We start from the raw sequence: 16,236 nt of genomic DNA, 5'->3' as shown, positions 1-16,236 counted from the left end.
TTTGTCAGTAAGGCACATTCAGAACAGTACACTGAAAACTGTTGAAAGTTTTAATTTAAAAGAGCGTTTTCCTACAGGGTTCCCCTCTGTAATCCACCCCAAAGGAGTTCTCATCCGCACAGAATAGGGACGAAGCCGGCAGTCCAGTTTTTCAAGCATCCCTGCCATCACATAATGCCATATAAAGCCAGACCAGACAGCAATGTGGAACCTCCTTCTAACTGACACTCTGGACAGACATGATATAGAAACATGTGAAGGTGAGTTTGAGAACTGCACTCAATCTGCAAGTCTTCCTGAGCCTTCACCTAGTTCCACTGATGAGCAGCTGGCCTTGTTGTCACTGCTGGGGTTAATGGAAAATAACAGGAAGCATATAAAGTCACTGAGCTCGACCCATCATGTGTGCGAGTCAGTTCTGCTGGCCTGATGACCCCACTGAAGGGGGTCAAGCAGCCTGTAATGGAGAAATTAACATGACGGCAGTCACACATGCCCTGGTTGTTGACCCCTCAAGGGCTACATCTGAGCCCAACAACTCTGCATCACTTCTTCTTGCGCACCACCGTCCAGCCGTCCTCAGCCTCGTCTGGGGGAGGGGTGGGGGGTTTGGCTTCTCGGGGAGAAGTGTGCTTAGAGCTCGTCTCAGCTGCTCCATCACACTCCATGGCCTTTGGGTCAACCGGAAGGGAAGAACAATTAAGAATTTCAAGCATGAAGCAGTTAGGGAGGTGCAAGTCGCTGGACAATAAGTCTATATCATCATGACAAACTAAAGGTATAGCTAAATCGATTTGCATTATAAACTGCGCTGAAGTCACTGCAAACAAGATTAATACCGGGATAGCTTTGTCTGCGAAAGCTTAATATAATCAGGCAAAACCACTGAGATAGCAGTATTTTAGAGGGGTAGTACACAGGCAAGCATCACAAGACAGTTCAAAATCACAAGACTGTTCATAATGATTTAGTAACTTATGATGTCAAGCTTGAGATCATTAGATTACCCTAAAAATTAATTTGAACAGAGAGACAGACTCTTTTCTGTATGTCATTCTGGACAAACCCCTGGTCATATTTGAATGCAGATAGAACGCACCTCTGGGTCATCCTCGTCACTTATGTCTTCCTCTTCTGTGCTCCTCACAGCAGTGGCCTTCACCCTGCCTGCACTCTTCTTCTGGGCCAGCTGGTTTATTTGACCCTTCACCTCCTCCAGTTTACCCTGCTGACACTGCGTGAACATCTGACAAACCTGCTGAGCCACCTGTGTAGCAGAAACACATATTTACATTACTGGGAGAAGAAGTTTGGGGATTACCATCAATACATCTTTATTGTACTGAATGCTTGAAACAGACACATGTTCATTTGATAGAAAAACAGCGAACAACTACTATTGTCATTTAGGTCAGACAAATCTGTTTTGATCAGCATACCTGAGGTAAACTGCCATCATCCACCATGGTATCAAACTCATTATTCAGCAACATTGATATGAAGTCCTCCACTTCATACTGCTGTAGATCACCTATCAATAAAGAGAACACAGTAACTGTAAGCGCAAGAAAACTCAGAATGTCCCTGAACAAAAGAGTATATTCATTTTCGGAGCAATACATTTTAATGCATAACTTACTGTTGTCATGGAAATACTGCTGCACAGCATCCACCATCCAGTCTGCTTTCTGCTGGCCGTACACGCCTCCAAAGCCGTTGTCAACAGCGATCTGATGCAGGACCAAAACACGGACGGTCAGATATTGACAAACGTCAATGTTGCACACAGAATTTTCATTCTTCGGAGGTAAGGTAACTTTAAGAAAACTTACGGATCAAATTAATTTTCATTAAATTACCACAAAAAATCAGGCTGTTGCTGGTAAATCAACGCTACTTTGAGTTGCTCATGGTCGGCTATTGCAGGGATGCTAACACATTAGCCGAATGCCTCTCGTCAGAATATCAAAAGGAAATGCAAAACTGTGCGTTTTAGATAAATATCTTCGATGCTTGCATCATATCCCCAACACTGTCTGACAATTACTTACTTGAAGTACAGGCCAGGTTTCCAAAACAGCTCTTACTCCTTCGGTAAACAGTTCACGTGTAGACTTCAGGAGCGCTGCCATTTTGGAATAACCTGGAAGACATTACCAATCAACGGAAGTATTTCTGTCTAGATAGAAAGGGCGAAGAATCAATGCAAGATGTAGTCAACCCACGTTTTCACCCCTTCTGACATTTCAGTTCTATGTTGGAGGTGTTTTTTGTAGGCCTACATGTACATTTCTAGACAGAACTGTCAATAAATTGAATGGTAAACATGTGTTTACAATGTGGAAATTAAGCAGAGCATTTTGTTGGAAAAACTACATTGCCTTGCGGCACCTTTCAGTTAGTGTCTTTTTATGTTTACTGTAACCAGTGAGTATTATTTAACGTACCTAATAATTTAGTTTATCCTGTTTTATAACGAAACATATAATAAATAAGAACTGCTACAGGCATGATAATGTGCAAGTTTACCATAGGAGGCCTACACATGCAGAGACAGTATAAAAGTCATGAATCCAAGAAAATGTAACATTTGACTGTTTCTTTAACAGTAAGAATGGCCAACCTCCCTATCACATCAACACCAGCATTTAAGGATAGCTTGTTTGGCTTAGAGCCTACACAAACACCTCACTTCTGTTATCACATGGCTTAGAGACAGGTGCTGATGGGTTTACTACAGGCTCTGTTCTTAGCATCTCGATCACGTCTTAAAGAGTTGAAACTAAGGACTCGAGAAATAAGATTCTAGATACATTCCTACAGGCAGTGTTGTACACGACCTCAGGAACACTTGATCTCTGATCACTGATCTCATCAGATCACAGCATTGAAGATATTTAAACTGATAGATTACAGATACGAGTGGCTTACTTCATCAGACAGCATTAGACAGAACGTGTTCTTACATGGGGGGAGGCAACTTAAAGCTACATGAAAAAATATTTCCACAGTGTTGAAACATACAAAGGCAATGTAGAAAAGAACTAAGCCTTCCAATGTTCTCCCCTCGTTCAGAGATGAGAATCTGGTCAGGTAGAAATCATTCAACAAGTGTTTGACTGATAAGAACAAACAATTATCTTGAGAAATGTACACATCTTTATTGAACTATAGACTTCTTGAATACACTGAATAAACATGAATTTACAACAATTACATATTCAAGATGTCTCTTACATACTTGGATCAAAAGTATGTTATTCCATAACAGCTATATTCTGCAGTGACTTGGAAGAAACTGACTAAGGATCACATAGCAAGGTATAAGCTTTAGTACGTATTCTGGAAGAATTATACCATGCAAGGTTGCAGATAACTTTGGTGTTGACTCATAATAAAAGCCAATAGCAGTCCACAAACAGAAGCTGCTCACAGTACACATAAAGGAGCATTTGCAATAGTGTGTGACGCAAAAATATGGCTGCTGTCATACTGACCAAAACTTGAGCATCACATATTTAACTGTGTGATTGATAAATGTACTTCAAACAGTCGACTCGTTGAAAAATATCATATGAAAGATTCTTGCATGATGTTTTAAAATTATTTGTGGATTTCCAGTAACAAAAAAAGCCTGTGTTTTTTAAGGGATAGACTCCAGAAATGTAGCAAACACACTGCACCATGTGTATTTCCCCCCCATACAAATCAGAGTGCATCTATGATGCTCTACTCATTTCAAACTGCACCTTTTTTTCTGAGCAAATAACAACTGCTCTTCTTGCTGTTCGATTTACCAATCTTTGAAAGTAAGGCGACATTTTTTCTTTTTAAAGTCAATTTGTGAAGGCACTTTCCTTTTTAAGAATATGTAATCAACTTCATGTTAGATGATTCTACATGTCTGGGAATGTTACTAAAGAATTCTGTTTGTCACAGTTTTATAGAAATAGGGAAAAATAAATGATTCTATTCTGACAGAAATGCTATGTATCCATTATCTGTATCTTTGACAGCTATATCATGTTTAAATTGAGCTGACATGTCAGCTGTGAATCTGTCATCAGAAAAGGCTCTGACACCAATCCCACCTGAAGTAATTATAAAATTCCAAAAACCTCACAATAGAATGTGGCCTGCTTATGTCTGAAGCGTTCTTAGCTCTCTGCCCCACTGTGGCACACCGGAATGCAGTGTCCTTAAAGGATTACAATGGTGCAGTGTGCCTCCATTCCTAAACAGATCTCAGTGAAACTACACAATCCAAACTGCAGAGTAAAAGAACACACAAGCTTAAGGGTTTTGGCCAACGATTGTATTGCCTGAAATTGGTTTCACATTTCTCCTGATTCATGCCAACTGCACAATCATAGCAGTTCCAGCTGTGTAGGTGTAAATATGCCTCTGAATGTCACTTTTATTTCTGGGTGGTGACAGTGATGGTCAGTTCTGTGGGATTCAACGCAGCCATGTAGTTTGTACAACAGTCAGTCAAGTCATAATTATTGTAACTTCTTCATTTTTCCCCCACACCCGACAGCCACAACTCGCAATATCTTTCACAGTAAACGCTGCTCTTTTGCCCACATCACACGATTCACATCAGTGCTCTTGCTCAGAAGAAATAAAACCTGCTTTGGGGAATATGATGATCTATTGCCGTATAAAACTATGTAAGAGTAGCTCTTGCATTCAGAATTCTCTCTAAAATAAACATTTAGTTTAAAAGTGTTTGGTTACCAAAGATAACCACACAGGTTCATTCAGATAAAAGCCATTGATCTGACAGGAAGAGAGAATCTGCGTTGTGTGTAGAAGTCCTGTAAATGAACGACAGGAGAAGCCTGGGTGACTGACTGAGAAAGGCGTCAGCCACTGAAGAACTGTCCAAAGTGAAATGTGCTTGTAATCTACATCAGATATTGCTTTGCTATGTGTGTGAGTACCATTTTTGAAACTATACATATGTACAGAGTTTGCAAATTTACACAATATATTCATGCACATCTCCCTGCCTTCATCGTCTCACCCACTCTCACACACACACACAATGCCATTAGGATATTACAGAGCTACACAAAGCAGCTTGAAAGCGATAGCCAACTGAGCAAAGATGTTATTTTCTCAAATAATACTGACTGCGTGTCATACAGACTGAACCCTTTTCTCACTGTACAATAGAAACAAACCCATTTTATCCATATTGAAAACTTCAAGAATTGACCTTGTATTGGCTCAGTATTTTTAATTTCCTTGCAGTTAAAAAAAAAAAAAAAAAAAACAGCAAAACCTTTCTAAAGCAAATGTAAAACAGACTACTCAATATGTATATTAAAACATAGACTGAAGGTTTATTTTTTTTTTTGCTGGCTGCATTCATTCTGTCTGTGTAGGGTCTGGTTGTCTGTGACATGTTATTTAAGTGTATGCCTTAGGTTCACTGCAAATCTGGTGAAGGTTCCGGTGCAAATGACTGGTTATTGCGTAGTTCAACAGTTATTGCGTTACAGTACGAACGGGAGAGGAGGTTAACTCCACAACTGCTATTGGCCAGTTTATGAGCCCTTCCATAAAGACGCATTCCATCGCAGAACTCCTGATGAAAGTTTACATAAAAAGTACGGGGACTTTCACCATTGGAAGAACTCTAGCAAGAAAAATATATATATCTACTCCGGTTAAGGATTGCTAAAGAAGTAACAATTATTGTTTTCCCTCTTTAAAAAAATAAGAACACAACATCATCAATGATATAAGAATAACGAAAATGATATCCTTATTTAATTACATATTTGTTTTGAGGTTCCTCTCATTGCACAGTATTCTGTTCTGATCAGCAAAAAAACATTCTAAGGCTATTTACAATGTTCCACAGTCTTCCACGATACGACATTGCCATGCACTTTCGCATTTCCCTCATTGAGACAAAAACACACACACACGCATCACATCATCAAATGGGATCACGGCTCACACCAAACTAAATGCAGGTTCAAGGGGCTCCATAAAATGCTAGGATTCACGCACTGAAAATGACCATCTGTAAAAAAAACCTGCCTTCTAAAAACATTACGAAGTTACAAATAAACACAGTACCTATCCCTACCGAGTGGCAATCAAGGAGGGGTTCTTGGACACAGGATTGAGCGCCGATAACAAAGGGCTGCGCAGGGACAACAGTATTGAAGCTTTTTGACTTTGGTTTTCTTTTTGACCGTTGACTCGTTATTATACCAATTTGGGTCAACTGGACATACTGGACTCTAGACATAATGCACATGGGATGGTACATCCTGAGACTAAGCATCCCCCTCCCCTCAACAACAAGTTACCTCACCCGCAGTCATCACAGACAGGCCCTGAACGTTGGGAACAGGCCCTGATCCCATTCCTGTCCCTGGCCGAGTAGTCCTCAGCAGACTCCCTGCACCCCTAAAGCCTGGAAGCGGACGCAGGCTATTGCTGTGGGCGCTGTAGAGCGCTTGGTGGAAGCACAACAATTACAGAGGCCTGTAAGTGCTTTGGGAGTCAGTGGATCACAGCGAACTTCAGAGCAAGTCTTTGGTGCGACCATGTGGTGTGTGTGTGTGTGGACAGACCAAGCATTGAGTTTTAACCTCCTCCAAAACAAAAACTAAAAAAACTAAACAAGACAGGTAAACGTTGTGAGAGAATGAAAACAATGTCCAGAAAAATTGTACACAGGATACATGCTGTGGGACAGACCAGCAGGGCTCTGTTGAGCTCAAAACAAAGTGATGTAAAATGCTAAATTTGGCAGATAAATGACCAACAGAAAAATGCTGTTCCAAAATGGCAGTCGGGTGGTTGAAAGTTGCAGGTGCACTCTGGGCCAGGCGGTCGGAAGGGAGGGAGGGAGGGAAGGGGAACAAACGAGTATCAGACCAGTGAAAGGAAAGTGGAAGACTGATATGAGGCTTCCCCCCCACCTTCAGAGCACTCAGCTTCCACTTAACAGCTCTGGGACGTCAACAACCATATGATGCACCAGCATTTCTGTTCCTTCATATTCAAACAATAACTACTGATTACAGGAGAGAAAAAAAAAATACATACTCTATTGTCAGAGATATTGCTAAATACTTTCATTGATTGTGATTTCTTCTAGTCTTAACCTTAAGTCCTCTAGATTGTAGTGTTCATATCAGGGCCTCTAGGATTTGTGAGGACAGAATTGTAATGTTCGAAGGAGTGGGGCAAAACCCCCTCCTTGTCCAACAATGTCCAAACAAATGGACTGCAATGACCTGTAGTGGTAAACCTTGGTTAGGAAGAGAAGTGCATATCATATTAAAGAAAAAATCAATCAATGTCAGCATTTCAAATGTAAACATCTAGTGAACCCCTTCACACTAAAATGCCATATGACCAGATAATTACAGTCAGAAAATCAACAAAAATAAAACAAAACAAAAAAGTACAAAGTTAAATTAGAATCCCTTCATCGTGCGCGGAAATGTCTCGGCTCATCCTCTTTACACTGGTGTCTTGTCTCTGCTTCCCCTCACTCAGAAGAGCAGGCTCTGCCGCCGAGATATGCTGTTCACTGCAGGAGAGAGAGAGAGAGAGAGAGAGAGAGAGGGGAATAAAAACAGGGAGTATTAGCACAGCAAACAACTTTACAGTAAATCATCATCATCATCATCATCATCCCCATCACTGCATTCCATAGCACCATCATCATCATCATCACGGTTGTCTGCATAGCAGGTCATCAGCACTGGTATACAGCACAAGCACAGGAAAGAACACGGGGGAAATGGGAATAGCATTACGATACCACAGCCAATCACATCACCAGGAGAGGAGAGGGGACATTCAAAACATGAGGACCAGTAAGCTCTATTTATTTATATATATATATATACAGTGGGGAAAATAAGTATTTGAACCCCTTGCGATTTCACAAGTTTGGCCACTTGCAAAGAAATGTGTGATCTATAATTGTAATGGTAGGTGTATATTAACAGTGAGAAACAGAATATCAACAAAAAAATCCATAAAAATGCATTTTATAACATTTATGACTTTATTTGCATTTGATGCAAAAAATAAGTATTTGAACCCCCAAAACTGACTGACAAAAATGACTTAGTACTTGGTGGAATAACCCTTATTGGCAAGCACAGACGTCAGACGTTTCTTGTAGTTGGTCACCAGGTTTACAAACATCTCAGGAGGGATTTTGGTCCACTCCTCTTTCCAGATCCTCTCCAAATCTTTAAGGTTGTGTTTTCAATGGGAGGGAATGAGGGAATGAGGTTCAAGCCCAATATTCCACGTTACATGGCCCCATCCATAGTCCCCTTGATGCGGTGGAGTCGTCCTGTACCCTTGGCAGAGAAACAGCCCCAAAGCATAATGTTTCCACCTCCATGCTTGATGGTGGGTATGATGTACTCTTGGGGTCATATTCAGCATTCCCCCCCTGTCAAACACGGCAAGTCGAGTTGATGCCAAAGAGCTTGATTTTGGTATCATCTGACCACATTCTGTCTCCCAATCCTCCCTAGAATCATTCAAGTGTGCAATGGAAACTTCAGATGGCCCTGTACATGCGCTTCCTTGAGCAGGGGGACCTTGCGAGTGCTGCAGTACTTCAAAAAATTACTGCGTGGTGTGTTGCCAATGGTTTTCTTGGTGACTCTGGTCCCAGCTGCCTTGAGATAATTCACAAGCTCCCCCTGTGTAGTTCTGGGGTTATTCTGCACCTTTCGAATGATCACTGATTCCGCACGAGGGGATATCTTGCATGGAGCCCCAGACCTAGAGCGGGTGACAGTTGTTTGGTGTTGCTTCCATTTATGAATAATCGCACCAATAGTTATCTGCTTCTCACCAAGCTGCTTGCCGGTGGTTTTGTAGCCCATTCCAGCCTTGTGCAGGTCTACAATCTTATCTCTGATGTCCTTGGACAGCTCTTTGGTCTTGCCCATGGTGGTGAGGTTGAAGGTGTGAAGTATGATTCTTTGGACAGTTTTCTTTTATACAGGTCACCAGTTGAGATCAGGTATACCTTGTTAGACCTAATGAGGACTAATCTGTGTGCTTTTTGGGCACATAACTGGCCATTGGGAGCCAGAATTCTTGCTGTTTGCTTGGGGGTTCAAATACTTATTTTTTGCATCAAATGCAAATAAAGTCAGAAATCTTATAAAATGCAGTTTTCTGGATTTTTTTGTTGATATTCTGTTTCTCACTGTTAAAATACACCTACCATTAAAATCCTAGATCACACATTTCTTTGCAAGTGGCCAAACTTGCGAAGTCGGCAGGGGTTCAAATACTTATTTTCCCCACTGTATATATATATATTTATACAGCCGCAAAAAAACTAAGAGACCACTTCAAAATGATCAGTTTCTCTGGTTTTACTATTTATTGGTATGTGTTAAAGTAAAATGAACATTTCAGTTTTATTCTATAAACTACTGACAACATTCCTACCAAATTTCAAATAAAAATATTGTCATTTAGAGCATTTATTTGCAGAAAAATGACAATTGTTCAAAATAGCAAAAAAGATGCAGTTTTTTCAGATCTCGAATAAGGCAAAGAAAATATGAGAGACAGTGAGAGTGAGAGAGGTGATGACCAGATTGTGCCCATTTAGAGCTGTGATCGCAGATGGCTGCTGCAGCTCGCGCTTCAGTCATCAAGGCCAGAACGTTCCGGAACGTTCCGGAACGTTCCGGAACCACGGTGTTGCATGCGTCACCAGGCCTAGCTGCTGTACACCTCTGACTTGCGTGAAACCCCTAGGACCAGGGTATTATCGTTTTTGTCCAGAAGAGGGCACAGCAGTGCTCTTTCCTTTAAAGAGGCATGAGCATCAGTACACTGGCATTACTGAACCAGTGGGCTTTACAACACTTGTCTTCGCAGATCAACTTTCAGGCCATGTCCAAATTATAAATTATTTCAAGCGCTGGAGTAGGGGGTGGTTTTCCAATTTGTGCAAGGGACAATTGATACACCAGAAGCAGTGCTGTGCCGTATAGATCATGGTCTGGAACACGCTTCCATGTTTACTGTATGTGCATTACGCACTAACAGGAGTGGTGTACGTGAAAAGAGAGACATAGAACAGTGTGATACAGCCATGGCTTAATTGCCAGTGATGTCACTTAATCGGAGTAAGTGCATGAGTGTGTATATGAGTGTGTGTGCACGCATGTGGTTTGGACAAAATACTTATCCCTACTATCCCTTATCTTCTACAATGTGATGTAAAGAGGCTGACTCAGCAGAGAGGGGGAGTCCGTGTGTGTGATGGAAGATAAGGGGAGGAGGCTGAGTGGTCTAGATGAGATGGGTTCTCTGTTACCGGGTGACTCACCGCAACACAGCATTCCATTACCACACCCATAGACACACAGGCACACAGACACACACAGACACACACAGACACACAGGCACACGCCATTTCCCCACTACATTTTGCACACATTTAAGTGCACTGAGTGAAAGTAGTAGAGAGCCTTTTTCTGTGATGAGAGTATTTAACCAAATTGCCATCTGTCCCGCTGTTCATTTCTCTGACCCTCATGGTACAGTTCCCTGTAAAGCTGCCTCCACAGCAGAGCGGCAGATCTACAGTATTAGCGCTGGGCTGGGCTGCGGGTTTCTGGCCTCGTCGAGACCTCCCACAGGGTGGGCTTAGTCATAAAGACCTGGCAACCCTCGTGTGGGAACACATGACACCGAGCTCAGCTTAGAGCCGCACAGCCAGGGACAGCATATGGCTGGGCTTGTTTTGGTTTGTTTTGTTTTGTTTCTTAGCAGTACTGCTTTAGTTTCATCACAAAAGTGTCACGCTCAGCAGATCACATCAGTAGTGTGACCAAGTAGTCTGATCTTAAGTCAGAAAACAAGGGCTCATATGCAGGGAGATAGGTTTCATCCTTCTATATTTCCTTGCACTTCTGTAATGAACAATTTCCAGATAATTAATTTTCTAGACACCACTTAAAATTGTATAACTCTCACGCTCCTTGACAACCCAACGTAAAGTTCTGTAGGTTAACAGGTACACATGGCACTTGTGGCTTCTCTAGCTTTCAACAGTTCTAGCGTTGAAAACGTATAACCTCAATCTGCTTCCGCTGACTTCACATAACCCCCATCTACTACGGCGTGATGGGATCTAAATGCAGCGCGCCCGTGTGTCTAACATTAGGCGTAAGCGCTGTGGCCTCCTGCCTGCGCTGTTGAATAATGCTGCTTACAAGGAGCTGTTTGGGCATGTCTGCGTTATTGCTATCGATTGTCGGTGTGGGCCTGAGATGTGGGGTCAGCTCAGCGGTGGGTGTTTGACTTCATATCTTTAGCAGCAGGAGCAGGACACAGGGAGCATGAAGGAAGTGTGTGTGTGCGTGCGTGCAAGCAAGCGAGAGAGAGAGAACGTTCCCTGCCTCAAGGGAGCCTCCACAGCAAACGCTCTCTCATCTGTGGCTTGGAGTCGTCTTGAATCTTTAAACTGTTTACCATTATGGATTATGGAAAATGGCCAGCAAGACAGAAAATGCCAGAGAGATGTGAAGTAAAATGAGAAATTTGTGACCGTCTTCCTTTCAATGGCAACATCAACCATCTTAGCAACACAAACTCAGTATAGTTGCTAGCAGTATTACGGACATGACCGTGCAGCAGTCAGTCCTTGCGTGCACCTTGCAAAATTACACTGCAACATTTTTGCGTCTTCAGTTCACAACTGAAAAACAATGAGAATGTCTGTACCTCAAACAGACAGAGCCAAGTCGCGTCTGAGCACAAGATAGGAGCTGTGTGGGTGAACCAAGGTTCAGTTCCACCTACTGTGAAGAAGAGTTCTTCAATCGATCATAGCTCCCTCAAACAGAAAACAAGTTTGGCATCCTAAGAAATCAACGACTGTTTCAGGCGTTTTACTGGTCTTGTTAACATTTTTCAGGCCCAAAAATGTAAACAACTGCGTGAACAACTGACACAACCAACACATACAGACTTGAAAACAATCTTCCAAGCATTCCTTTCCAGTTTTCCATCACTGCGACAAGTATTTCGATTTTTAACAACCAAAGAATCTTCCCAGGTCTCCCTATCCTCGTGAGGTGGATGATGCATACCCCAACTCCTCTCCCACACTGACTGGACCGCTCACCAGTCAGAAGCTTTGGCATATGGGGCAATTATTATGGAAAGGCAACAGTTCGCTCATCTTAATGCCTAATAAATATACACACATCCCCTCCAAGAACAGGACAATGAGTGTCTCTGTGTGTGTGTGTGTGTGTGTGTGTGTGTGTGTGTGTGTGTGTGTGTGTGTGTGTGTGTGTGTGTGTGTGTGTGTGTGTGTGTGTGTGTGTGTGTGTGTCTGTGTGTGTGTGTGTGTGTGTGTGAGGCTGTTGCAGCTAACGTGGCAGAGCAAGGCCGATTGCTTGTTAGCGCGAGGCGACGCCACATGTTCCTGTTTTCCAGCTCAGCCTTGTGCACAGCTAATCCTCAGGAGGCTTCTCCTTCACGCCTCACTTGTTTGGGGAAACGGGGAAAATAAACAAACAAACAAATAAATAAATAAATAAATAAATAAAGCATATGCCTCAAGTCTGATGACAGCGCACATACACACCAGAACACCCTTTATACAAGTAAACGTGCTGTGGGACTTTGCAGGGGGTGGAATGGATCGAACTTCACAAGACGACATCATAGGAATGGTTATGGCCACTTTGCACAGCGTGTGGTCGGCATACTGTATTTACACCACACACACACTTATAAGTGTGGAACTTCCAACATTCCCACTTGTAAATGCACAGTATGTTCTTTAAGGGAGGCCAATCCATAACATTTCAGGGGTCGTTATGACATAGGGAGGGGACACAGGGCAGCCGAGAGGAGAAGAGGGGATGGGTCGCCTCCTTGCCAAAACAAGTCAGCGATGCTTTATGTACCTAAGGAGTGCCGGAACCTTATGCATCTCTGTAAGAGCTCTGAAACATAGTGACGTGGAAGTTATGGCGTGCTCCTAGAACACCAGGAAGCATTCACAACAGCAGAATAAACAATTAGCTTACCCTCATTACAAATTCAGTCACAGAAAATAAGCACAAAAAAAAAAGAAAAGTCACTTAAATCCCACTTCTGACACCAAGGGATCTTTTGGGAAACTGAATGGATAATGATGGCGGGTGGGCTGGGGGGGAATGAACAGAAGCAACACAGTTAGTAGAGACATGCTAGGAGACCAAATTAGTGTTAGGTAGCAAGACATGAGGCGAGGAGAGGGGGTGAAATATAATGCAGAGGGCGGGCTGTGGTGGAGCGGGCTGCGGCGGAGCGGGATACGGTGGAGCGGGATGTGGTGGAGCGGGATGCGGTGGAGCGGGATGCGGTGGAGCGAGCTGCGGTGTTAAAGCTGTTGATCAGGGGGACCATGCGGATGATTGTGGATCGGGCCTCGTTAAAAATTCATGGAGATGCTCTCGAGTTAATTAATGACACCGAGCGCAACCACTCATTTCACCACACATCCTCTCAGAGTGATGAGATGGCAGCGGAGAGAGAGGGGGGTGGGGGGGTGGAGGGGGAGATGAATGTGCTATTCTGAGTACCCTGTTAAATACTCTACTATCTCAACGGTACTTGACTCAACTACTCTTATTCCACCTGTATGAGAAGACTAGATAAGATTTATACATAAGTGCATGTACTTTCCTTCCCAACCAGTATTTCAGTTAAGTAGTAGGTAATAAAAATCGTTCTGATATTACATATGTTTGAGTCTACAAATATTTTACGATTGAACAAACATTTACAGTCACTTAAAAAGGCAGATAAAAGTACTATTGGATATGGGATCGGAGGTCTGATAGCACATGCCTAGTATTTACTAATTTCCGAAAGCATGATAGCACTGCTTACACAAGCAAGTGAATTAATTTGCTAAGCTTGGGTAAATATACTGCATATCAGAGGCCTTTAAGGTTTACTTACAGACACGAAGAAAAAAAAAACAAGCATACTTCAAAAACGAGCACACATACATAACTGGTGCACTACCCAGAACAGAAGTCTGAATCAACAGAGTGAGCCGTATACAGGGATGTTATAGATCACTGTGTCACACTGGCCTCACCTGAGTCTGACAGGGAGTTTGTTCGCATTCCTGGCTCCTTCTCCAGTTGAATGTCTTGAAGTGCAAAAATAGATGTAGCTGTGGAAGGGGAAAGGCAAATTATCAGCAAGACACTTCCTTCCAAAGCACCACACACATATACAGCTATTCGCTCATCACCCAGTAGCTGACCGTTGGTCGTTAGTGGGCATTCCAAGTCCTAGTTGCCAAGACATCCTTTCCGTTTCCCGTGGTAAAAGTTTCCAAGTGTAACAAGCAGTAGGCTGCCTGGCTAGTTCGACATTAGCATATACAAGATAATGGACATATCGCTAGTCTGTGCTCACATCAACAGTGAATTGGAAATGTTTCTCCCACACATCATTTCTTTTTGCTAGACATTAACATCCAGTTACCAGTATAATGGTTAATGGTCTGACAGTCCACGGTATCCTTCACTCCCAGTGTTAACTGCCTAAACCGTGTCACTTCAAAATTTAGATTAGTTAAAGCGCAGATTGGGCCTAATTATTGTTCCATTATTGCCCCTGCTCCATTATTTTTCTAATAGTCTACCCTCACTAGCCTATGGCCATTCCAGTGGAAACTGGAGCATGCTGCAGAAAACATTATCAATGAAATTATATAATAAAATGAATGATGTTATTGTACTGACAACAAAATCAAATTTTTCAAATTTCAACTTTTCCAAAACTTTCAATGAATTTACTGAATTTCATGACTTTTCCAGGCGTGGTATTTAAAACATTATCCAGGATTTCCATGTTTGTTGTAACCCTGTACATAGAGTTCATATAGTGGGGATAACTATGGACAGACCAAATCACCAAAAGAGAGAGAGAGAGAGAGAGAGAGATAGATAGAGAGATAGATAGAGAGATAGATAAAGAAAGAGAGAGAGAGGAAGAAAGAAAGAAAGAAAGAGATAGAGAGAGAGAGAGAGAGAGTGTGAGTGAGAGAGAGAGAAGTTTTAGAGGTCACAAAGTCAGAGTAGATTAATTTCAGGTCATGTTAACGTCATGTTAGACACAGATATGGAAATCTTGAATGCACCCGTTTTATCTGACAGATCTGTGAGAAGATTACTAGGGACATCTGAGAGGCAGAGATAACGCAGTGCACCAGTCTGAATATGCATGTTAGCATCTTCAATGACTGAACGGCTGTACACGTGCGAGTCATTTACTGTATGCATGCCTTCATTAGTGTGTGTATGAGCGTGTTTTTGTGTGCATGTGTGTGCGTGTGATTGTGTGTGTGTGAGCGTGTGTGTGTGTGTGTGTGTGTGTGTGTGTATGTGTATGTGTGCCTGTGTGTGTGTGTGTGCAAGAGTGTTTAAACCTACAGTCAGGCAGTGTGATCACTCTGTCTCCCATGCTGTGGAAGTAGGGCTGCCTCATGGCGTCCTCAGCAGAGATGCGCTTCCTTCCCTCAAACTGTAGACAGCAGAAACACACACTTCGCGCTCAAGTTCAAATTTCTACACACACATACAACACTAATTTGCTTACACCACAAATATCCATAGGCAGCAGAGTGTGTGAGTGTGTATGTGTGTGTCTGTTGTAAAGGGTCAAAATAAAAACACGGAACTTGGATTGGGGTCAGGGTCCAAACAAATGATTTAATAATGCTGCTTTTATTAATACAATAAGTAATCTTCTTTTTAAGTGTTCTATGTATGAACAAGCAAGGTATAGTATAATACATAAGATGTTCTAGTTTTTCTTGTATATGGTAGAAGTAAATCAACCCTTACCTGCAGCAGCTTGGATACAAGATCCACTCCTTCATTACACAGTCTGCAAAGAATAACATAAAGACAATCTCAGGGTTACCAGGGTTACCACGTCAGACAGATATTACTCTGGGCCAGGACCAACCGAGGGTGTGATTATTGGATTGTTTAGAGTTGAAGCCAGCCAGCCAGCCAATGCTAGAATAAATCTTTGTCAAACGGCACATACCACTGTGCCAAATGAAATCCCATTTGGCTGTTATTGTAGCAAATTTTACACCACTGACAAAAAAGATACAGCTTTTTATCCATCTGCCTTATCAGTAAAATGAAGGTAGCATCTGTTTTACCTGTAAGC

The 16,236-nt window shown here is 42.3% G+C and overlaps 2 protein-coding genes across 3 annotated transcripts in view; both read right to left on the bottom strand.

The window, feature by feature from the left end:
* Positions 1 to 69: 69 nt before the first annotated feature.
* tsr2 (TSR2 ribosome maturation factor) lies at positions 70 to 2,132 on the bottom strand (the record flags this gene model as incomplete). The annotated part of the gene is made up of 5 exons (XM_080853506.1): positions 70 to 671; positions 1,100 to 1,267; positions 1,440 to 1,531; positions 1,640 to 1,730; positions 2,052 to 2,132. The coding sequence occupies 5 exons, from the start codon at positions 2,130 to 2,132 to the stop codon at positions 546 to 548; spliced, it is 558 nt and encodes a 185-aa protein (XP_080709632.1). The 3' UTR covers positions 70 to 545.
* Positions 2,133 to 5,743: 3,611 nt separating this feature from the next.
* Positions 5,744 to 16,236, bottom strand: part of cdk16 (cyclin dependent kinase 16) — a 27,886-nt gene continuing 17,393 nt past the window's right edge. For both annotated transcript variants that reach the window (XM_080853499.1, XM_080853500.1), the window contains 4 exons: positions 15,900 to 15,942; positions 15,486 to 15,576; positions 14,141 to 14,218; positions 5,744 to 7,567 (listed from right to left, as the gene is read on the bottom strand). In XM_080853499.1, coding sequence (XP_080709625.1) covers positions 7,530 to 7,567; positions 14,141 to 14,218; positions 15,486 to 15,576; positions 15,900 to 15,942 — 250 coding nt within the window. In that variant the 3' untranslated portion in view covers positions 5,744 to 7,529. The remainder of the gene's footprint in view (positions 7,568 to 14,140; positions 14,219 to 15,485; positions 15,577 to 15,899; positions 15,943 to 16,236) is intronic.

Source organism: Sprattus sprattus, assembly GCF_963457725.1.
Source record: "Sprattus sprattus genome assembly, chromosome: 16".
Taxonomy (NCBI): Eukaryota; Metazoa; Chordata; class Actinopteri; order Clupeiformes; family Clupeidae; genus Sprattus; species Sprattus sprattus.
This window is presented reverse-complemented; position numbering and strand designations above follow the sequence as displayed.